This window comes from Dermacentor andersoni, chromosome 4 (genome assembly GCF_023375885.2).
Source record: "Dermacentor andersoni chromosome 4, qqDerAnde1_hic_scaffold, whole genome shotgun sequence".
NCBI lineage: Eukaryota > Metazoa > Arthropoda > Arachnida > Ixodida > Ixodidae > Dermacentor > Dermacentor andersoni.
The window spans coordinates 78,664,452-78,689,383 of NC_092817.1; the positions used below are offsets into that span (position 1 = coordinate 78,664,452).

The window sequence follows — 24,932 nt, forward strand, 5'->3', positions numbered from 1 at the left end:
TGTCGCACTGTTCTCGGGAACATCGTTGTTTTATTATTGTGAAGGATTTCCATATTTTACACGCATTTTTACAGCATACATGTCATTTTCGCATCTTGTTTTCTGACCTGCTTTTCGCGCAACTGTCGTATTTTTCTCACGAGTTTGTTATTGCACATAAGCTCGTTTGCCATGCAAATGTAGAGAACTGCCGTTCTGTCAAGCCCATCCTTAACTGTATGTTCGCGTTATGAAGACATCCTCATTGAGCTAATTTTATCTGCGAAGTGAAGGTTGAATGCTTGAGGCGTCAGATGTTCAAGAACGCCATTTTAAATGAAAGCGTGGCGCGACAACGCCTGAACTCCATTTTTGCCTCAGTCGAGACCGCTTTGCTGAATCACAATGACATTCTGCAAAGCGGGATCTCTTCCCTCGCTTTAGTATATCTGAACGCTGTCTTTGCAGCAGAAAAAACAAATGGCGAAAGAAAAAGTAGATTAACGTGTAGTGCGCCTTGTTCAATTATTTGCGTCCTCAATCTCGGCATTTCCAGATTTCAATTTTGCGTTCCGACGACTCTCTGTGACACTCCCGCCACACCCTTTTTTTTTTGTCGAATTGAAAGCTAGCGGAAACGAGACCGACGCGCACAAGCGAGGAGGAAAAAAAAAGGAGAAACGCACACAAACACACCGTCATTAAAGGAGAAGCTCCAAGTAACCTGATTCCTGAACGTGATACGGCTCGCAGGCGCCTCAGCGCTTCTGTTTCCGTGGGAGAAAAAAAAGTTGCGAGTGCCGCGTTTAAAGCGAATTGAGCATGCATGCTCGCGCGACCGCGTCTTTTCAGCTCCCTTTTATTTTCCTAGTTTCGATCCAGTTTTTATGCCACGACAGTCTGAGAAGAAGGATAAAAAATGAAGAGGGAGATGGGTGTCTCAATTTTTAATGACGGCTGCGGATTCGGTACGAAATTTCGCATGCGTTAGGAGAAGGTGTGGGTTCACTCCGAACATTCTTTCGACTCAGGAGCGGACGAATCAAGCGAGAAAACGCAAAGCGGCTTTCTGCACTCCCGCCTTTGGCTGCTGCCCCTATTTCTCAGGCGTCGCAAAACTGATGGTGCTGATCCGACTAACGTTGCGAAGACCTTCTTTTGTGTAAAGTATATGCTTTCGCTACACTCGCTGTCTATTTCTTTTCCGTGATGGCGTTAGGTGATGTGCTTCTTTTACGCAGATACCTATTGTGCGTTGAACAATGACGCCGACACTTGGGGAACGTGATGAACATTTCCATAGGTTAACTCCTATATGTGGGCTGAAAACGGAGGCGAGAACGAGTGGTCATACCTGTGATAGCCGACACTTCAGTGAAAAATATATGAAACGTTCCCGCAGTAAGGCTTCAGTTAATTGTATCGTGTGCCGACGAGGGTGGAATGCACGAATGCTCGCGTACCGTGGTTTGGGTGCACGTTCAAGGCACCCCAGGTGGTCGAAATCAATCTGAAGCTCTCCAGTAGCTCGTGTCTCATAATCATATCGTGATTTTGGCACGTAAAACTTCAAAATTATATTTTTTTTTCGACAGCGACATTACAACTACGAGCAAATTTACAGAGACAGGTCAGCGTACGTAGATGTTGACAGCTGTCCGGCTGCACTGTGCATGGCTTCTCTTGGTTTGCATGATCTGAACTACTGAATCATTCAGGTTCGTCTACAGCTGCTGAAAGAGCAGCAATCACCGCTGCTCTGCTAAAACCTATAGGTCCTTTTTTTTCGCAAGATGTCGTGGCACTCACAAACCCCAAGTCAGCCCTACAACGACTATGTCATACAGCCTGCCTGGTGACATACTTACAAAGCAATCTCTGGCGCTGAATAAAAATCTCAGAAAGAAGTGTATCAATGTGAAATTGCAATGGGTTCCATTTAAGGTTGCAATTGGAGGTAACAGGAAAGCTGATGGTCTCGCGCCAAGTGCTGAATTATGTCCGAAAGGTGAAGAGCTCGGTAGAACCTACAGCGTATGAAGGACGCAAACCGTAAGAAATTTCGGACGTTCCACAAACCTTTACACCAAACTCGTGTTGTGAAAGAACTTACTCGCTAAGAACCTGCACTCCTGTATCTAGTTATAACCGCCTCGGCCTACATACATACAAGGTTATTCAAGGCTGAGAGATCTGCTTCCCCACTACGCGAACTGATGTGGTGCAATTGATGATGGGGAACACTACGTCTGGTTGTGTCCACCATTTCAAGAGGAGACAAAACCTTTCCTTCATGGTCTACAAAACAAAAAAGAAAGAAAAGAAAAGAACGTTTTTACAAACATGGTATTTGAACGCGTAGTGTTTCTTGAAGTAACCGTAGTATTAAGGAAATGAGTTCTACGCATGTTGATAGCCTTACTCTGAGGCCTCGATTTGATGAACGTTTGGTGAAACACCAATGGTTAATAGTGCAAGGAATAGTGTAAGGATAACCAGTGTAAGGAATTCTCGGGTAGAACAAGCGATAGCCAAGCACGCCAGGCTAACCCCGCCCTGTTGCTACGCCACCAAACAAATACACGAGCCCTTTTTTTTTTTTTTTCGTTTCGTCCAGTAAGAATACGACTGCCGCGACTGGGCATCGTATCCTTGACCTCGTTGTTTAACAGCAGGACGCCGTAGCCACGTAACTACTCTGGCGGGCTCTCTTCATAATTAATATGCACCTCCCAGAAATGGGTCTTTCTGACACTTTTCCCCTAACGCGCACAGATGATAGTGAAGAAAGGAAAGAGACGCGAGATAGTGACAGGAACGCAGGCGGATGGTTGGCCGTATATTCGTGAGTTTGCGTCGAATGCATAATGCATTAACAAAAGCGAGTGGCCAAGCCATCGCCATATGCTGAGCCCGCCCGACGACGATGGCCGACCGCTCAAGAAATATCGCGCTTCACACGGCGACGTGTCCGGCGCCAGCGGGAATCAAATTGGAAGAATTCACGGCCGATGTCCGTGCGACATTCCAATTATTCGCGGCCTCTATGAATCGTGGAGTGGCAGGCACCCAGTCTGCTCAGGATTTTTTGAATGATTTAAAGAGCTACGAGTCGGATTTGCGTAGTTCTCTCAGGCTCATTTTCTTGTCCCTCATTTCCTTGGTGCTTTTAAATGCGGATGCTTTTGAGGAACATGACGGCACAGTGAGAACACTTAGATTTGCTCTTTCGAGGCGATTGCGAAGAAAAAAAGGAACGAGATAGGATTACAGAAAAAGAACGCGGGCTTTCAGCGCTGCTTTTGCGGCAGGAATGAAATAAGATTTTTAAATAATTAGGCTTGTGCCCGGATGATTCATAGTCCCTCGAAGGCGATGAGCCCGTGAGCCTAAAATTTAATAAATGGCCAAGGCGTCCTATAGACAGCAAAGAGAAGTTTGCTTGCAATGAGAATTGGAAAAGAAAGCCCTTTCCTATTTTTCTACATTATATTCTTTCCTGGGAGAGGTGTCTTTGTCAATTTATGAGAACTGTTTATATATAATGCAGGGGCCACACGCACGCACGAACGCACGCACGCACGCACGCACGCACGCACGCACGCACACGTGCACACACACACACACACACTTGAAGGTGAGAAAGAATAAACGTCAGTTGAACGCCGCAGAGAAGACAACAAGTTCGCATAATGGACGCAGCTCTGGGCACTCGAGCTTAGCGCCGGGAATCCGGGCCGAGGGTCTCGTCGGCAGTGGTAATGTGAGGCAATCTGCTTTGCGCAAGTAGAACACAGATAGAGAAAGACGGGGCGCGCAATGCGTGGCTTTTGCACGGCCAGCGATGCTACTCACAAGCAGCCGAAGCATACGCACTTTGTCTGCGGTTAAGAGCCGCGTACTTTTCGTGGCGTTTTCTTCGGGTAATTTATCCGGCAGCGAAGACTGCGAGAAGACGCGTGGGCTGCAGACGTGCCTTCTGAGAACCGTGGCCCGCGTAAAGCCAGCTGCAAACTGCCCCCAAAGGAATGTTTCGATCCGGCTAGCACGTATTTCTCATCTAGGATCAATCGCGACCGGCATCCGGGCATCAGAAGGAGACAAAAATGCCCTCCCACTTCGCTCCCTGCTCACTTTCGAGTTGTGTTGCATTGCTGGACTCGCCGTCTGCTCCGGCGAAGAACTCCGGCGATGTGGAACAGCAGCGTAAGCGAGAGACGCTATATAATACCGCGTGCCCCAGTCAACGTTAGCCAAGCTGCTAAAAACACAAGGTGCAAAAGATATTGAGAGAGAGAGAGAAATAACATTTATTAGTCCCAAGGGAACCAAAGTCACACTCCGGGCCTCCTGCAAGATACAATTATAAGGGCTCCGGTAAGGCTGACGAACGAGCACCGTAGGTTTTATAATTGTGTCTTGCACTTTCTGTTTTTAATTTTTTGTTGTTGTTGATGAACATCTCGGCTAACGTTAGCTGGGACACACTATAGATGCTGACAATATTAGCCAGGCATGTTGTTGTTGTTGTGCATTCAAAACATGGCAAGCACCCATAATGGTGAATGGGCCAATAATCGAGTATAGCTGCACGTTCAGCTAAAAGCTAATAATAAGCAGTTACTAAAAATGTATGCCTGCGAACAAAAGAGTTTTATGTAATTGAGCTGTGAGACGAGATAAGTTGAATTGTAGATGCAATTTAAAATGACAGTAATTTAAAATAATTACGATAGGAATAGTAAGGAAAGTGGCGAAACTTAATGCCACTTAATTCATTTCTTCTTTCTGTAGGCTTCTTTTTAATATGGAGCGCTTTTCAAAAACAGCACTGTTCTCCAGTATATGGTGGATTGCTTTAAGACAGGAAAATACAGGTAAATAAATGAATACAGTGAACTCTCACTTGAGTGAACTTCAAGGGACCGAAGGAAATAGTTCGCTTAAATGAAAGTTCATTAAACTGAATATTCACTATACCAACATAAGACATGGCATACAGAGTCAAAATCTTGAAGAGCAATTCCTGGAGCAAAATACATGGCATCCATAATGTTAGAAATGTGTGAAATGGAATTTGTACATATCAGCAAGTACAAGGTTCATAACAGTTATAATGCTGCCTTTCTCACTTAGAAAAAAAAATCTGTAATCTTCTTCTGCACTTGTACTTTTAAAGCACAGGAAGTAACAAAACTGTCCAAAGAGTCAATGTTTTTGTACACTTATTCTGGCACAGCTTGCTGTTGAGACACAAAGTCTCTCAACTTTCCAATGTACCCTACAACCTCAGCTAGAGTTATAGGGCTTGAAAGTGGCTCGGCAGTTGCCTCTTCGCCTCTTCGCCTCTTCTTCAAAAGAAAGAGACGACGACCCTGCCACGACTAGCCGGTCGGAAAAAGAAACCCACACCACGTGGTTTGTGGTGTGACAGATCGCCGCTTTGCTCTGGTGGCATTGTAAGCGCCAGCGATGTTACTTGTTCATGGCCTCTGAGATTACATGCTTGCTTGTTTTGTGCGGGCTATCTCGGAGGCCAAGCCTCGTTGCCGTTGGTTTCCCGCGCCGCCGCTTGGCGCCAGGGGCGCTGTAGCGCCAGCGACGTTACATTGCCGCTGGAGCGGCGGTTTGATGAGGGCGGGCATCGGTTCTGATCGTAAAATTAAGCCTTGGTCCTACTAGCGAGTTCGTTAAACTGAAATATTGACTGTTCCGAAATTCGTTTAAGTGAAACATTTTTGCATAGACTCTATAAAAAAACTGCCGGGGATATTTCAAAAGTTCGTTATTCTGAAATATTTGATAAACCGACGTTCGTACAACTGAGAGTTTACTGTATATTTAATACTCAACTTCTAGCTGTTTGCTTAGCACACCGGCTAAAATCGGTAAATTGAAGCCGAGCTTCTCAATTTCCAAAATATCCATTTCCAATATCTGCGGAAAAATATATATATGCGTTGAAGGTTAAGATCACCCCGAAACGCTATACAGGAGGCTTTTGAAGAAGCTAACTGGAACGCCGATCGTACTTAGTAGAGCATTAGACCTCGACAGTTGTGCTAGTCCTCAGGCTTCTTCTAAGCGTACGCGACTTCACTGGTGCTCGGCTTCGACTTCGAAATTACAAGATGTGTCATAAAGAGAAGTAAATAGTTAATAACTCAACGTTTCAATATCAGTGTCCAGGACGTTGGGATTTCTCGTGGCATAATCTCCGACTCTCCAGGTAACGCACCTGAACAGGACGAATCCAGCTAAATTCTCTATGTGAACATTAGAGAATCTGTTTGAACTAAAGGAGAAACGAAAATAATCAGCCCTTTCACTGTGAACTAACTAATTGTGACAAGTAAATGAAACTCGGCGTAATGATACCGTCAGCTTAGCGGCCAATTTCAGTACAATTTTTCCGACATACCTGGATTAAATTGAGAGTGACATAGCATTCGCGAGACACTGGAAACGAAAACGCAGGTGGCGTCTGACGCGGATGCCGGAGAAGGCTCGAGTTTTGTGTCGACACACGGACACGATCCTGGGGGAAGTAGCCCTCAACGGCTTCGCACTAAAAAAGTTGTTTTTTATTCATGAAGTGCCTCCCGGGAGTTATCGCTCTCGGCCAACGCCGCCGATGCCGACACCAACGCCGACGACACCGGCTTTACTGCGACACGAGCTCCTTAACGCTGTCGCGTTAATAAATGTCGCAGGAGGGTTACAAGTGTACAAGGCGAATGCTATCGCGTTAGCTGTGGCGCAGGCTAGGTATATCGAGCTCGCCCAATTGCTCGGGCGTCTCAAAGTCCCAATTCCTCGTCGAGGACACTTGAGTTTAAATGATGTTTCACAGCGTTCTTGTTGAAACCACTACGCTCCTTCCGATGCTGAAGCGCTCGCCAGCTTTCTAAGCATACACTGGCACAGCCGCACGCACAGCAGTGCTTCGAGTGACGCACCGTCGCTGGCACTTTCGACGCCGTGATGTTGAACACCGGCAACGCGGCGGCAAACGCAGGCGTCGCCACTGACTCACGAAGGGAAAGGCAAGCCGTGACCACGGTGCGGCAAAAGTTCTGCAATACTGAGGCTTTCGCGGCCCGGTGACGCATCGATGGCAAAACCACCTGGTTGTGTTACTGGGAACCGAACTTTACCGCACGTATCCGAACACTTCTTTCTTTTTTTTCCTCATCGGTGGAAACGCACGCGGCGTTCCAATAGTATCACCTTCTGGCGCCTCTCTCGCTCACCTCTCTCGCAGCGGACGACACCAGCTGCGGGAAACTAAGCAATGAGCTATGAACAGCTAGAGTTCAAAAAAAAAAAAAGGGGGGGGGGGCGATACTGTACAAGACGTTATGATCTGTGATTACTATTACTATATCGACAGAGAAGATAGTTGGAACATTGATAGATAATTGATACATTTTTCATTGTTTGCGATCTCCGTAACCTATTTTTGAACTCGACAGCTGAGAACCTGCGGCCTGATTCATATACCTTTTCGCTCGTAATTGCTCTTTGCCAATGATAGTGTCTGACATTACGACTGCTCGTGATAAGGCCTTATGGACAGTTTTAGAGTAAGAATGTTTTTGTGGATCCAAACCCTTATAGCTAGAATGACCTGAACAGTTCGAACTAGTGAGGTAAACCGCTTTCATATTTTTAATGTCAAAATTATCTCGGATTAACGGGGCAGCAACGAATAAAGATTGTTCTTCTCTCTTGTCGAAATTAACGCTGAACGATGCATAAATAAAGTCCCCATTAGTTGCGTGTACGTTTCGGTGGATCTGCCTCCCCTCTTCCTTCTTTCATTCTTTTTCCTTATTTTCTTGCTGCGTGGTGCAGTCTCATTGACGCTATTGCGCGTTCAGCATTGAATGATTTTCCGCAAAAATTGGTGACGTTGCAGGTAGTTCGTCTTAGTTACGTAGAAGCATTTGTGTCTGTGGCCTTGAATAAATGAGTAGGAGGGGGGCTTGCTCGTGAGAAAGGACGGCCAGACTTCTGTTTGAGGTTTAAATTGTTTTCGCTCCGTGGAAACCGTTCGGCACTTTGCAGATATGTTTGCCGCCGCACACGCCGTGGTGGTGTAGTGGCTTTGGCGTTGAGGTGCTTAGCTCGAGTGCACGGGATCAAATATCCACCTCGGTGGCCGCATTTCGATGGGGGCGTAATGCCAGAAAAAAAATAAAATAAAAATAAAAATAAAGAAATAATAAAGGAAAGAGAACGCCCTTGTACCATGTGGTCGGTGCACCTTAAGGAACCCCAGTTGGTCAACGTTATTTCGGAGTCGCCGACTACGGCACGCCTCACAATGATATCGTGGTTTTGGCACGTAAAACCCCAGAATTATTTTTTTTAACGATTGCCACCATGTAAACACCGCGCCAAGCTTGTATGTTTGCAATGCCCAAATCCGATGCGGAGCCCTTTAAAAAATGCCAGGCCATCGAAAATAGCTCATTGCCTCTCACTGCGACGTTTCTGTGTGCTGCTCAGAGACGTTAAACACCATGATTCAATTTTAATTTGACATTTCCTGCACCAAAGGACGTCGACAGTGTAAATTAGCAACACCTTAAAAGCTCTATCCTGGCATGAGGTGCCTCTTCTTTACGCTCGATTCCGACGTTGTCTTTTTTAGGCTTGTGTTTAGAAACCACTTTTGTCAATGGCAGAATAAGAATGCAGATCCCGGATAACATACGATGTTATTTTTTGTCTCCTTTTGGTTCGTGTTTACCAATTCGTTCTTTCAGGCGCTGAAAAAAAAAAAAAAGCGCAGATCTCGGAGGCTATTACGAGCACTCCTACGCATGTTACGACGCGTGCAGGTGCCTTTAGATAATAAGCTGCTCATACCAAGCATTACTAAGCTAGAACTCAGATTTCGGGAGCTTCTCTCATTACGCGTCTATTTATTAATCATACGTTTTATTCTCCGACTAGATTTAGAAACGAAATCAGAAAAATCTTTTCGGGTCGCCGCTTACAGAGTCGGTGATTCCAAACTGAAATGGTGAAGGCTTCCTTTATGCGTTGTACCTTGTGTACTAATGAGCCTTGTTGTGTCTGTGCTTTTATTTTTTGCCTCTCGAGTATCCCAGTTTGCGGGTGAAAAGCACTCGAGCACGTTGCCGGCTGCGTTAATGAAGGGGGACAGCCCTCGACAATGCCGGAAACAGCACGTGGGTCCGTGAACCGAAATCGCCATCTAGGTCACCGACTGCTGTGTGTTAATGAACGGTAATTAGAAGGCGCGGCTTGCACATCTTTATCAGGGTCAGAAACATGTAACATTGTCTAGTCAATAAAATGGAGGAGCAACATGAGGAGATTCCTCCAAAACACAAGCGCCTTTTCGCCAGGGGTCCGATACTATAAACAAAACATGTAGGGTGGGCTCTAGTTCCTACTCCGGCGACAATTCTCGGAAAGCCATGAATAATAATTTGCTAGTTTGATCGATCGATTTTTCTTTTTTTGCCCCGAAATTGTTGCTTACGTTAATGACGGAAGAGGAGGGGACGATGCTTGGAAGAAATGTGAACCTGCTACGGTCCTGCAGCGCAGAATTTTTCGCATCAGACGAAAGCTTCACTAATTGGAACAATATTTCTTAAATTGAAGAGAGACACAGAGAAAGATTTATTTGTTGCGATGGGTTTTTGTACGCAGTACTTTCTTAGCTTTCTCTTCTGAGTTTTTATGATCACCGGGTGTACATTCAAGATGGAACGCTAAATTCGGTAGTATAGTATGGAAATTGATGCACAATGTTTACAGCTCTGTAACTATGCACCGAAAACAGATGTATCTGCAAGCGATACAGCTTACAAACATGTAAACTGTATCTCTTAGATTGGTTAATGTACAAAAATATGCTACAGTAGTTCGGAGCTGATGCTAAACTGCTAAACCGTCTGCGCAAGGTCCGAAATGATCGTGCTAATAAAATAGTAGCACATTCAGAGCGATGTATAATACATCAATATTATACGATTTGGATTACCCCATAGGTATAGTTAACAGACTTGCGGTGTACATTTTATTTCCAAGTTGTACAGTAATAAAATTGGCACTTCATTTTTAATTTCGCAATATTCTGCAAATACTTCAAAATAAATTGATGACATGAACATAATATAATATGTTTTGAGGAGTTCGGTAGGTTTGAACTTCTTCAGCTGCAACAAATGCGATCAAGATGTCTTCGATGGATGCCGGACAAGACGATTACACCATAGCCATGAAGTTAGATACGAGCTACCGACGTAGAGAGAGAGGGAGGGAAAAAAATCAAGGAGAGCAAAGGCAAGACGGCCCATCAGACGAGCGTCCAGTTGGCTACTCCGTACACGGGGGTTGAGGGAAAGGGGCAGGAGAGAAGAAATTTATTTAATTTATTTATTAAGGAACCCACAGCGCCAAGGCATTACAGAGGGGGGGGGGGGGGGAGGTACAAGAAGAAATACATACGACACCTCTGCACCTGTATAGTGTTAAAAGTGATAACAAAAGAGGAAAAACGAAAAAAAATACGAAAAAAAAGGCAAAGCCCTTAGCAATGCACATCTACAATCTACAAGATCAAAAAGAAAGCATCATTTGATTCAACCCTCACAACATCACTCGGCAGTCTATTCCATTCTCTAATGGTTTTAGGAAAGAAAGACATTCTAAACAATTCAGTTTTTGTCGCAAATTCACGGACCTTAAAATCATGGTCAACACGATTGGATCTATAAAAAGGCTCTTGCACAAACTTGTCGCGATCAACCCGAACAGCTGAATAATAAATAGCATGGAAAAACTTCAGCCTCAACTTCTTACGGCGCGTGTCAAGTAATTCCCAGTTGAGTGCTTCCTTCGTACGCGATGCACTGTATTGAGCCCGCGTATGCCCGATACGAAACGAGCGGCAATGTTCTGCACCCACTCCAGCTTATCTTTATCTCTACGAGTATGCGGGTCCCAAACCGTACACGCGTATTCCAGAATTGGCCTCACATGAGTCTTGTACAAGATGTCCCGACATGACTGTGGAAAAGTGTTTGCATTTCGGCGAAGAAATCCCAGGATTTTGCATGCTTTAGCAGTGACATAATCGACTTGACGGCGCCAATTCAAAGCGGGAGTAAAATAAACACCTAAATATTTAAATTCGAATACCTGTTCCAACATTACATTCCTAATAACATACGGTTGCATATCAAGGTTTTTCTTTCATGTAAATTTCATATGAACAGTTTTAGACAAAGTCAAATTCATATTCCATTTGACGCACCACTCTGAGATTCTGTTCAAGTCTTCCTGAAAGATCTCAGCATCACGGTCACAAGTGACTACTCTATAGAGAACGCAGTCGTCCGCAAATAACCGCATTTGAGACACTATTCCGTCACTAATGTCGTTCACGTACAGCAAGAACAATAGCGGCCCTAACACGGAGCCTTGCGGAACACCGGACACAACTTGCACCTTCTGTGACTGAGTACCATTCACCACCACAAACTGCTGACGTAAGCGTAGGTAATCTTCTACCCATGATATTACTTGAGGACTGATATTGTAAAAGGCCATTTTTTTATTAGTAAACGAGGAGAGATAGAGATTATTGTTTGTGGAAGGAGAAATTGGGGTAAAGTGCAGCGCAGTAACTGTCTCTCAGATAAGGACACCTGAACCGCGCTGCACAAGAGGGAGAGGGAATTGAAAGAGGTGCTGAAAGAGACGCGGCGGCAGCGACTGGAGGAAAATGAGCTTTGCAGTGGGGCACCACAGGTGTATCTCGTCGGTTTCTGAGGCTGGTGTCGCTCAAACGCTGCAGGTATTGTTTTCTTTTAACGCTACTGGGTGATAAAAGTGGTGCAAACGAGAGGAGAGAAAGAGAATAGGTAAGCGAAGGAAGAGACGTTAACCAGAATAATTGTCAAAGTGTCTACGCTGCACTGGGGTAGGGGGGGGGGGGGAAGGGGACATAAAGGACCAGGGGCGCCCCTTACCCAAATGTGCCTGGGACTTGATTTGGATGCGCAGTGCGTAGTTCACACACACGGTGTATACATATATATATATATATATATATATATATATATATATATATATATATATATATATATATATGGTCTTCACTGTTAGAGTATGCCCCTGCCGCAGTAAATAAGTTCATGAGCCGAATTAATCGCTGGAGTCGGCTTTCTTTTCCAATTTGAAAAGAAAAGGTATGGCGCTAGGAGCAGCTATGTGTGTTCAGTTATGCAGTCCTCAGTCAATATTCTGCAGAAGCTTGCAGTGCTGCTTATCATTTATGATAGGAAACACTGCATGTAAATTGTATGCTGCCAAGTCTATGGATACGAGCTAAACCAAAGTACGCTGGTCTTTGGTGGGAGTAGTGCTTTCTGTACGCGTCTACAACACGTTTCCTCGTTCAGATATATAAGTAATTCTTGCACTCACGCCATTTTCACTTGCATAACACAGACGTAGTCCGCCAGGCAACACTTCAGTTTCTGAAAGCTGAAAAACGCTTTTCAATTCATTAGGCCTGAATCGCCGTGAAAAGAGGCTTCTGAGGCATTGTTGGCATTGTTTCCGTGGTGAAAGTCTATAGCAGATTATGAAAATGGAGTCGCCGCTTTCGTTAATAAACAACGCGCGACTTCTTTTCAGCCGTGCATAACGTGCAGCACACGCTGAGTGTAAGTATGCGTTGACAAATCTCCACCATACTTCGCTCTATCTCTTCACGGTTGTTGAATAGACTATACTCAAGCACATCGAAGCTAGCCGAAGCCAACTGGTGACACTCACCGATCGCTGTGGGTAGATAAGGACGGGCCTATGAAGACGAGTTTGAACGCATTATTAAGGAGGCACTGAGAACCAGCGTTAATACGAAATGCGTGAAATGTAACTGAAGAACACCTCTGGAAAGTACCCATGGCTTCGGTGGGAAGGACGCCAAACTTTGATGCTTGGACTCAAGTGTGTTATCTCGAAGCCACAGCCGACTAAATATTACAGCGACGTGGAAACTCATGCCTGATGGATTAAACACGTTGAATTTCCGACGGCATAGAAGCAGACTTGGTTTGCTTGCGTGGGCAACATCAATACGGAGATTATACCTAATGTGGAGTTAACGTACTTTGTCAAGTTTGTTCGTGTAGAACTTCACGCAAGCTGTTGAAATACACTTATGGGACGAGGAGTAGCTCGCGCTTCATTAAAACAGCGCGATGCACCATATCTTTGTTTATAAAATTTCATTGTTCTCATAAACACTTAACATACATTCGGGTGTGGAAGATGCTCGCACAGAAATGAACTTTGCAACTTCTAACGAAGACTGCACCTGTCATTTGTTATTATTATGAAAGTAACGATCGTCTTGATCTCTATTGGGGGATGGCTGCAGAGGTAGAGGGCTTGGAAAAGATTTACTTTCCCTTTCAATTTAAGCCACTGTCATTTCCGCTTCTCTTATGCAGTAGCTCTGTTAAAGAGATATGATGGATTGAAGCTCCTTACTGCGCTTGGTAACTGCCTCTGTAGTTGCAAGAGAAACAAAAAACAGCAAACAATCTGGAAAAATAAGAAAAGAGACTAAATTCATATTTTACGCATAAGTAATAGGGTGTACCTGAACGCTTGCTGTTTTCAACCTATCTAGTCGGAGCCAATTTAAACACCTATACCTATTTAGAATCCGTAAATTTACTTACCCAACGCTTTGCTGTAAAGCATTTCTTTAGTACCATATCACTATGACAAGAAGTAGCTCCAAAATATCACATCCTTTGTTAGGATCCCCGTATTCACTCACCGTATTTGTTGGACTCGAGAGAGAAAGAAATAGAGAGAGCAAGGAGACTCAAGGCAAGGAGGCCAACTGGACGAGCGTCCGGTTTGCTACCCTGCACTGGGAGTGAGGGAAAACAGGGAATAGAAAGATACAAAAAGGGAACGAGTGAGCACTGTGGTCACGTGAGAGGATGCGCACGAAGACGTTATAAAGGTCACTAATAGCCGGCACGGTTCAAGAACTGCATCAGTGCGCGAAGAACCCTTTCGCGCAAGCGACGGATGTGGCCCCCGCCAAAGTATTTTTGACTCGGAAATTGGTAGAATATACTTCAGACCTTACCGCCTTGCATTTATGTTCTTGATGACAGAGTTTGCAAAGCATCGTAATATGCCTGTGACATGCTAGAGCGTCGTTTGCGCCGACGGCGCAGCAGACGACAAAGAAGGTATGGCAGTATCCCAACATTGCACCTGTGTAATATTATTTTGCATCTGGGTCCCTGCTGCTGAATGGCATTTCATTATGCAGCTTAATCCAAAGGAGTGCGACAGCCGCAGAAAAATGAAATAAGAGAAGCCAAAAACAACAAGCGCTTTTCAGTACTCTGCTTACTTTTCAACGTGCGTGACAACGCATTCTTCCTCCATAATTAACACCGAGCGCGCGGTTAAGATTTATTAGTTGTTCTCTCAGCTTATGCACTTTCGCAACTGTTGCATTACGGTGCCTTTGTGGAATTTAGCTGATTTCCTGTAGTATATCTCCAGGGAATCCGACATGTTTTCTGTTGATTAAAATGCCTTTCGCAAGTAAATTTTTCTGCGCTTATAATGCCTGAACAAGCAATCTAACCACATGGCTGTCTGGATGGTTGCATTGTGGAAAGGAATTTCGTTTGGTGAAAGCACTAATGTTGGCAGCTTCCTGCTGTGATAAGGATTGCTCCGACGGTGACAGAAATGGTCGCATATTGCTCTCGACTATTAAGCGCGCGCTTTTGTGCAAACGTCATCTTATGCATAAAAAACGTTTTCAGTGCGCTTTCACAGTTGTTACGTTTACCTGTGCGTAATACGGGGATTTAATTTTTAAGTTAGCCTCGATCGATAGAAAATCAATCAATCAATCAATCAATCAATCAATCAATCAATCAATCAATCAATCAATCAATCAATTCACTTATATTTATTTCGAAGTAGAGAGCGGTATTGGATGCCAGGGCTAGCAATCGTGACGAGGCAGTATAGCTAAAACATATCGTCATTAACATGGAAATACAAATGAGTGTAGAGCAAAGAAATCGTATAAAGGATATCAAAGAGTGACACACCTTACAAAGCATTTTGGTGATTGTACAGTATTGAACGTACATAATGATTTCGATAAAGTACACAAGAATGACTAACCAATATTTAGAAGAAGCTCAACCTACTCAGAACGAATATCAGTAATTGAAATACGTAAAGGAGTTTGTCGGAAGAGCCGGGCATGAACAAAGTATTGGCTTAACTAACTTAACGTGTAATTACCTGTGTCGATATACTTGCTTCGGTTAACGCGCGTATTTTTATGTTCTAACATCCGCAATGTTTTGGGGGGGGGGGGGGGATATTTGCTGAAAATCGACAGAGAAATTTGTGGTTTTGCATGTAGTGCGGGTACTCCTTTGAACGTGAAGTAATCGGCGATTTATTATTGATTGGCTTCACTTTTAGAAACCCGTCTTCGTTTGACGGAGTGTGAAACAACCGGCCAACTTTGCGCATTTGATGCTTTGCTGCTGTGGACCTCCATTGGTGTGCTACAAGTTGGCACCCTCGGTTTTCTGCTCTGCTAATTTGGACGGCGGTCGCTTTCTGCGCTAAGTGTACATCCTGGCTTTGGAATGCCCGGCCTGATGCACAGCGCTCTTTATTGTAATTTTCCTCTCGCCAGACGCCGCCTGTTTTGTCATTCCTCAGGTTGCCATGCGTCTCTGCCAGAACCTTCCCGTGGAAGCGGAGAAGTTCGAGACGGTCTCATGCTTGTTCTCTGACATCGTGGGCTTCACCAACATGTGCGGAAGCTGCGCGCCCATGGACATCGTGCGGCTGCTCAACAAGCTGTACCTGCAGTTCGACAACCTCTCCAATGTGCATGGAGTCTATAAGGTGAATATGCCCGTCCCCCAAAACCTGCAAGTAGTTCCCATCACCAATATTAAAGTTTGTACAATCCAATTCCCATCACCAAATTGCAAACTGTCTTCCAGCTTCACGTCCATGTCCAGTACGCCTCTGATTAGGGCATCGTTCGGCGCCGCTAAGAAAGTTTTGGTTACATTCTTTTACTTTTCTCCGCAGAGATTTCTAGTGCGCACGGTAGCTGACTTCCGGATCAGGAGGCGTTTGGCTTGATACAGCGTCGTTTAATTGGCAGAATGGCTGGAGACCTCGCAGGTCACCAGGCATTCGCTTCCACTGAAGGAGGCGGTATGGCCTTCTGATGTTGCAGCCACATAATCCCTTAGTCATTCCTCATCATAACATTTGTTTGTTAAAAGCCAAACTCGATGCGCTGTTTGAACATGGAAAATACTGGCTGCGAGACTATCATTAAAGGAACTATTCTTTTAGTTGCCAGCCTACCCTACAGCACTTTCATTTCACTTTATATTTGTCTGCCCGCGCTATGGTGCCGATAGGCAAGTGATGTGCAGAGCGGTGGACCAATACGACAATCATCGACTATTAGAACTAAAAGCTTTAGGCCAGTGCCTTCAAAGAACATCCGCGCAGAAAGCCGTTATTCGCGTTTCTAAGATTCCTGTGGTTTACGGACCTTCCCGATAGACTTTAGGAACGCCACCCCCTTCCGCTCTATAGTATACGCGGTTTGTTTATGCTTGTCTCTCTTTCTCTCTTTTTCCCTTCCACTCTCTTTCTCTTTTTATCCCCCTACTCCTTCCCCCCGTGCAGGATAGCCAACCAGAACCATCTCTGGTTAACCTATCTGCCTTTCTAAGCATCCTTTCTCTCTTTCTTCACGAGCAGTTCTGATGCTTGTAACAGTAGAAGCCTTTCGTTGGGTCTTAAGATTATTGGAGTCGCCGGAAAAAACATGGTCTCATTGGTTCGCTGTTACTCGTACCTCATGTATTTCGAAAATTTTCACATTTATTGCTAGTTTGAAGGTATTCTGAATGTGGTTTTATGAATGTGGATGCAGCAAGGGGGTATTTTGTCCCATAATGAGTCATCACGCCTTGTAATGGTAGTTTTGTACTCAAAGGTCCTTTCCGTTCACTTAGGTGGAGACCATCGGGGACGCGTACGTGGTTGTGGCCGGTGTGCCAGACTTCGTGGAAGACCACGCCGATCGGCTGGTCGCGATGGGACTCGACATGATTACTGCCACGAAGAGCGTGCTCAACCCCGTCAGTGGAGAGCCAATTCAGGTAACGTAGCTTGATTGAATGCCTCTCGTGACGCGTCTTAAAAGGAGTATTATTTTGCTCTTACGCAGAGAAGAAGCATTATGTTCAACTCCATAGTGGGCGTTCTTTTCTTTCTCTAGCTAGCAAATTCATAACCGAGCTGGTCGTGTCCTTTAAGTTTATTGAGAATGCTAGATTGACGACTATGTCCAGGGCTGTGCAAATATTACAAATGGCATGTGCTAGTGCCAATCTATTTTAATGTAAAAGCGTTTCACATGGCTAACATTCGTGCGTAGTAGTACCAAGATAACCAAAGATCAGCTAAGGCGCGGGCAAGTTATGGAAGCAGGTTCGAAATCGGCTCAACAAATTTTGAATAATGATTAACCTTGTAGCATCTTTCATTGTTCCTTCTCTCCAATATTTCTTTATTTTTTTGTCGTGTAAGTGTATACTAGGACGAATCAGGAAGTAATTGCCCCTATTTTTGTTAGCCAAGTTACGGCTGTAGATACGAATTCAACTTATAAATTCCCAGCGGTGGGCCTTTCTTGGACCGGCCCGGCCTTATCTGCCGGTAGCTCTCCGACACAGCGCTGCTGTCAATTGTTGATGATGGCGGTTGTGCTTCACACGTCCAGGGCGTACAAGCAACGAAGTGTGATTCGTTTTCTATGGAGCAAGGGTCGAACGCCCATCGAAATCCACCGAGAAATGCAGCCCACGTCGGGGGAGAGGTGTCTCGCTTTGGGGAAGCTTGTAGTAGCGATGTTGTGAGTTCGCAAAAGGCCGTCAAGACTTACATGACAATGAGCGCTCGGGGAGGCCGAGCGCGTCGCTGACTGACATTTCCCGCGTGGATGCAATGGTGAAAGCGGACAGGCGTGTGTACCTCAAGGACATTTCCCGGGAGCTTGGCATTTCCTACGGGAGTGTTTACGACGTCGTTCACGGGTCCTTAGGGTACCGCAACGTTTTGTGTCGGTGGGTGCCTAAGCAGTTTCACGACATGATGAAAGGCAAGCAAATGTTTGCTTCACTGAATTATCTGCAACGGTATGCAAAGGAGAGTGAAAGTTTCCTGGAGCGCATTGTTAGTGGCGATGAAACGTCGATACTACATTTCACGCCGGAATCGAAGGAGCAGAGCATAGTGTGGAAACATGCAGGTTCGCCTGTGAAAAAAAAAAGAAAAATTCCGTTCAGTGGCATCTGTTGGGAAAGTGATGTGAATGGTCTTCTGGGATCGCCAAGGATCAGTACTGTTGGATTTCATGCCACAAAGCGCAACCATCAATGCCGACAGCTATTGTTCCACACTGTCAGGTCTGCTGGCTGCCATCAGGCGAAAACGCCTAGGGATTCTTAATGTGGACAACGCGGTTATCCTGTACGACCCCCCCCCCCCCCCCCTATGCGAGGCCACATGTACCAATCAGAACCACCGACAAGCTACGGTCATTTCACTGGGAGAGTCTGGACCACCCATCATACAGTCCGGACCTCGACCTTAGGGATTTATCCACATTTTCGGTCCGCTGAAGTTCATGGCGGTACAGCTATTCACGTGAAGCAATGAAGCCAAGACAGCAGTCCGACGGTGGTTCTACGGCAGGGGGTGGTTCTACCCCAGCGGCATCTCAAATTTAGTGCTGCGATGGGACAAATGTCTGAACTGGTGTGGGGACTATGTGAAAAAAGAGTGTAAGCTATAGAATAGTACGTATATATGTAACTAGTTGTATGCACCTTATTTTGGCTAATAAAAAATAGGGGCAAATACTTTCTAATCCGCCCTCGTACAACCGCTGTGGGTTTCAAATTTCGTACTCTAAAGAAAGTGGTAGCCATTACAAAACAGGAAAAGGTGAATTTTTATTCCAACCCTTAACAAATGATCTCTTCAGTGAAAATCGTCCGTACAGCTAAATGATGCTATGATAGCTATCTCCTTCATTCCATGCATTAAGTGCTATGGTTACACAAGTTTGTGCAACGCAACATAAAAAAAGTGCAGAAAGAATTTTTCACCACTCTCCTTAAACATGATTAGCACGTGAATAGCGCGACCTAATTCTGAAGCGCCATGTGCTACCTGAGAGACGTTTTATTCGTGAAAAGACAATGTTCATAACCAAAAAGTAAACAAAATGAGTCTGGAGAGCGACCAGAAAACATTGAACGAACACAAATGAGAGGGCAATCAACTCCAACAAGTTGAATTCTCCTGTGAAATAACTGACAGCACTACGCGCGATATCGCAGGCTGGCAACCAACTTATTTAATAAGGTACCCCGCGGGGGGTGCACCTTTCTTTGTTTCTTTCTTTTTTAGATGCGCATTGGTGTGCACACGGGCTATGCCACGGCCGGAGTGGTCGGCAAGACGATGCCACGGTACTGTCTTTTCGGCAACACTGTCACTCTGGCGAACAAGACTGAAAGCTTGTCGAAGCCGTCAAGGGTCAACGTCACTGAGGTGGCCAGAAGGTACGAGCATGCACGATTGCCTCTTTTCATGCTCGCGTTTGAGTCCTCGGATACTGCGAAGCTGACCGACGCTCGTATCAAAGCTTTCTAACACTCAACTGAGTAATATCGCCATTTGAGCTAATTTGTTGTTGTGGTAGGAAAAAAATGATGACCGATGTCCGGGACCGTGATTATATAGAGTCCGGTAGTGCCATGTGGCCTGACAACCCCGCATCTTCATTTTATCGTGAAATATTTGGAAGAAGCGATGACACAGGCGAGCGGCGATGAACAGTGGTTCAACTCTGCCAGTTTATGAGAGAAATGGTAATATACCTTGCGAAGTTATCCGGTGTTCACCGACTTGCAAGCGTCAGAGTGCGGTGTCACCCACCTTCAGCGATGGCGTCGCCTTGATCCACTAGTGCTCATAACGCTTACTTCCTCGTCTGGATAGCGCGTGTAATTGTTTCAGCATAGAGATAACAGTGCTGCCTGCCCCCCCCCCCCCCCCCCCCCCTCCCTTTGATATGAAAAGAGGGAGACAAAACATATGCTCCACTAGGCAAGAAAGGCCACCTCAGCCGGCACGATGGATATATAACAGAAATATGGAGGAGTTGGAAGAATTAGGACTCTTAAAGGCCGATGGGCAGCGATTTCGATAGGCATACATTTTGCAGATATAGATAAAGCTAGTTGAGGTAGTGCACAAGACCCCTTGATAAAGGCCCTTATACATCCGTGTTGTCCGACCGCTGGCTTGTGTCGCAGACTGTAGTTACAGAACTGGTAAGAGACAGAAGTTCAACAAGATGGCGATTTAGGTGAAGTGGCGCTACATTTTAGACGTATGTTATAGTGGATCAAACAGTAAAACTGCTTGTCTTTGTCATTCCGTGTGAGCTTGCGTTGATATACAATCAAATCATTACGGGGGTCTTTCAAATAAGTTGTCTGATTAACTTAACGCTGACATTTCGTTTGACGTTATAATATGTCGTGTCGGTTTGTGGGACATGCGAGTTCTTAGTTCTGATGACTCTCAGCGCGATCTTGTGGTGCCGCAGGAACGATGCCGTGCAATTAAAGAGACCTCGCCGCAATAACATTTCTTCTTTGAGTGGATTAAACTCTGATATTGTGTAACTTACAAGAGGGTAATCGCCTTTGCTCGGCGAGGAAGCCTTTCTTAACATTGTCGAGTCTACGACACACCCTTGAAATAACCTGGACGCTCAGACTTCTATACTGACACAGGGACGGCCAGCGTATTTTACAAAAGAATGTAAATAGCAATAATTACTTTTAATAAAGCGATTGAGCTGCCGAGAAAAAGGCATTGTTGCACGTGCTGGTAGCTACTAATTATTGCTGAAGATAAACGTAGTTTGAGCAAACTGGTTTTCAGCGCTCTATTTCTAGTGCGTGGTTTTTGTTTGCTGGGAACATACGCAGTTCTCGAAAATTTTGCTTCGTGGCATACACTTTATCAACAATTAGATAATTTTTCTTAAATAGGAAAACGATACCTATAGCTATATTACAGTAGAAGTTCCATTCATATGGCCTGCATTTATATTCATTGGCTTGCATACAAAGCTTTGTGCTCAATTGTTGAAAGTCTGGCTCATACAATAAAATTTCTATGTCAGAAAGGACGGCAGACAGTAAAGAAAGGAGAACAAAGGAACGTACGTGGAAACACGTAAGAGCTGACCATGTAAGAACAGACCACATGGAAGCAATAACACAAGGACAGAGTAACGAAATAGCCCGCTACTGCAGCTCTCGACATTCAATTCAGGTTGAGAATCACCATATACAGCAGAAGCACGAATCGTCTGCAGCGCCGCGTGAAATTACCTCACGCATCTGCATTCTTTTCTTTCAAAATTTCTGTTTTTAGGCTGCCTACTATGAAATCGCGTGTATTGGTGTCTTTAAGCCTGCAAAGCTGCAAAGGTAGCTCGCCTGGTTCAGAGACGGTATTGAAAATGGCCTTACAGACGCTAGGCTAAAAAGAAAAGTCATTGAGACGAGAACAGACCTGAATTCATGCTTGAGAAGACGTACTGAGTCTTGTTTCGCGTGGCATTGTACTTTTAGGAGTTTTACAAGCCGTCCGATTGTATTGAGCCCCTCAGTTTCCCCCCCAAAAAAAAAACTTATGTTTTAGAAGGCCATGACCCGTGTCGGCAAAGTAGCATCTGCGGATGGGCAGTTGCCTTAAGGCAAATACAAGTCACCCCTGGTGCATGCGTGCCACAGCAGCGGATCGCAAATTCTGGTTTGTTAAAATGGTTTACTTATAATAAAAAAAATTAAACACTGCCAGAGATGTAACCACTGATGCGGTATGCAAGTTTGTGCATTCAGCACGGTGCAGGATTATTTCCTTTTGTAGCAAAATGAAACGAATGTAGCTTATTGTGCATGAAATACACGCTGGGCAATAATTTTATTTTATTTAGGAAGAAGAAAGACGTAAAGGCTATGTTATGGCAAGATGTCGGTGCCTTCTGTTTAATGCAATAATAATTCTAGTAATTCGAGATTATTAAAAGGAATATAACGAAGTAATGAAAAGTTCATACTCTACAGTATGTTATTCATTGTCTTTCCAGACTTTATGAACATCATCGATTATGATTTATTATTATTATTTATTATTATTCATTAATATTATTACTTATCCAGACTTTATTACTTTATGAACATACTGATCAATGTTGTTACTGCGATGTGCGCCTCGTTAAGCCAAGTCTGGAGTATTCTTTTCTGTTCTCTACTGGTGCTTTGCTCTTCGCCTTCCAAAATTTGTACCAGTCTTTTCGGTAGAAATGTTAGCAGTAGTACTAGCTTGCTAAATTAAATTCATCAAGAGAGCAAGCACTTGTCGTCGTCACTAATTCTCTGCCGTTGTCTTCCTCCCTCAGTCTTTGGGGCTACTCACAGAATTTGCGAGCGTTCTAATGTTTGGTGCCCCCAGATTCAGCTTTTGTTTTATTGTCTTGGGGGCCAGATCAGGAGGGACTATTTCTTAACGGAGCAGCCGATCGAGTATATACTTGTTCTATGCCGAAAGGCCTAGCCGGTGCCACTTAAAGGAGCGAACATCTCCTAAATATCATGCAGTAAAAAAAAAAGGTATTTTTGCCCGCAAGGCGAAGCATTGATTGGGATATCGAATTATTGCACAGCTATACGAAGCAGGGAGAGTAGTTTTATCGGCCGTATAAACTTAGAAACATTCGCTTACTGATTAGAGTTAACAAGCATGGTGTCAGCGCGCACGAGCAAACATGAACACATCGCACTCGATGAGTGCGGATACTCTCTGTCAAAACGCTGGTGTTAGCAAACGCGGCAGCAGCAGCGAGCGAAGTGACCTCCGTGCAGTCTATCGCTTCAGCGCAAGAGCGGCGAAAAGAGCGCGCAGAAAGGCATGTGCCATCTGCAGATGACTCTCAAGATATGGCGTGCGCAACGGTGTGCGGCCGTGCAAAGTTGGCGGAGTCGAAGCCACCCCCCTCCCTCCCGCGCGGCCTCTCCGCTTGCGCGAGATTGAGCCGCGATCATCAGTTCCTCTTGCGCCCGGTGACGAAATGCGCAGTTGTTGCCGAAACGCAGCGCCACCCCCCCCCCCCCCCCCCCACAGCCTTTCGCGCGACGGAAAGCTTCGCGTTTGCTCTCTGCTTTCTTCCTTCGCGCGCGCCACATTGAGCAGCGATCATAGGCTTCCCTTGCTTCCTTTCACTCGCACATACAGCACGCGACGCGTGGCGACGGTGTCATCGCACTTGGACTTTATGCCGAACATCACGGCAACGGCGACGCCGACGGCAACCATGCGTCTGGAGTGTCCATACAATTGCTATCGCAATAAAGTGCTTACGAGGGGATCCGGTTATTCCAATTCCAGTACGACGTGAAAGCAAAGTACGGCGGGGAAATAAAAAGCAAGCTTGCTGAAAATAAAGAGACAAGCCGTAACAAAATAGTGGGGTTCAGCGTTCACAAGCTGATGCAGCGGGTTATGGGGGATGCATATAATGGAATGCTCCAGAATAATTTTGACGATCTTCGGTTCTGTACTGTGCACTGGGAGTGCGGTAGACATGCATTATTGCGTTCCGCCCGCATAGGAATGCGGCCGCTGCAACTGGGCATCGAACCCGCGACCTGATGCTAAGCGGTGAAGTTGCGTATCCACGGAGCCACATCAGCGGGTAACCAGGGAATCAACCCTTAGCCCGAGATAACCAACTCTAAACAAACACACTTCTCTCTTTCTTTACGGTGTCTGGTGGGTTAAAGTAAGAGCTTGCTGGCGACCCAGCAATAATGTGTGGTTATACACAAGAATAACGTTAAACAATGCTTTTACTGATGGCTAAATAAGCCGCCATTGGAATATGAACCTGGCAACGTTTAACGCTAGAACGTTATCTAGTGAGGCGAGTCTAGCAGTACTATTGGAGGAATTAGAGGGCAGTAAATGGGATATAATAGGGCTCTTTGAAGTTAGGAGGCCAAAAGAAGCATATACAGTGCTAAAAAGCGGGCACGTCCTGTGCTACCGGGGCTTAGCAGAGAGACGAGAACTAGGAGTCGGATTCCTGATTAATAAGAACATAGCTGGTAACATACATGAATCCTATAGCATTAACGAGAGCGTGGCATGTCTTGTTGTGAAACTTAATAAGAGGTACAAAATGAAGGTTGTACAGGTCTACGCCCCTACATCTAGTCATGATGACCAGGAAGTCGAAAGCTTCCATGAAGACGTGGAATCGGCGATGGGTAAAGTCAAAACAATATACAGTATACTGATGGGCGATTTCAATGCCAGGGTAGGCAAGAAGCAGGCCGGAGACAAGTCAGTGGGGGAATATGGCATAGACTCTAGGAATAGCAGAGGAGAGTTATTAGTAGAGTTTGCAGAACAGAATAATATGCGGATAATGAATACCTTTTTCCGCAAGGGGGTTAGCCGAAAGTGGACGTGGAGGAGCCCGAATGGTGAGACTAGAAATGAAATCGACTTCATACTCTGCGCGAACCCTGGCATCATACAAGATGTAGACGTGCTCGGCAAGGTGCGCTGCAGTGACCATAGGATGGTAAGAACTCGAATTAGCCTTGACTTGAGGAGCGAACGGAAGAAACTGGTACATAAGAAGGCAATCAATGAGTTAGCGGTAAGAGGGAAACTAGACGAATTTCGGATCA

The 24,932-nt window shown here is 45.1% G+C and overlaps 1 protein-coding gene across 1 annotated transcript in view; it reads left to right on the plus strand.

Moving 5' to 3' along the window:
- Positions 1–24,932, plus strand: part of LOC126536337 (guanylate cyclase soluble subunit beta-1-like) — a 109,480-nt gene that overhangs the window by 76,504 nt on the left and 8,044 nt on the right. The window contains exons 8-10 of the mRNA XM_050183266.2: positions 15,769–15,957; positions 17,097–17,243; positions 19,561–19,715. Of these exons, the coding sequence (XP_050039223.1) occupies positions 15,769–15,957; positions 17,097–17,243; positions 19,561–19,715 (491 nt within the window). The remainder of the gene's footprint in view (positions 1–15,768; positions 15,958–17,096; positions 17,244–19,560; positions 19,716–24,932) is intronic.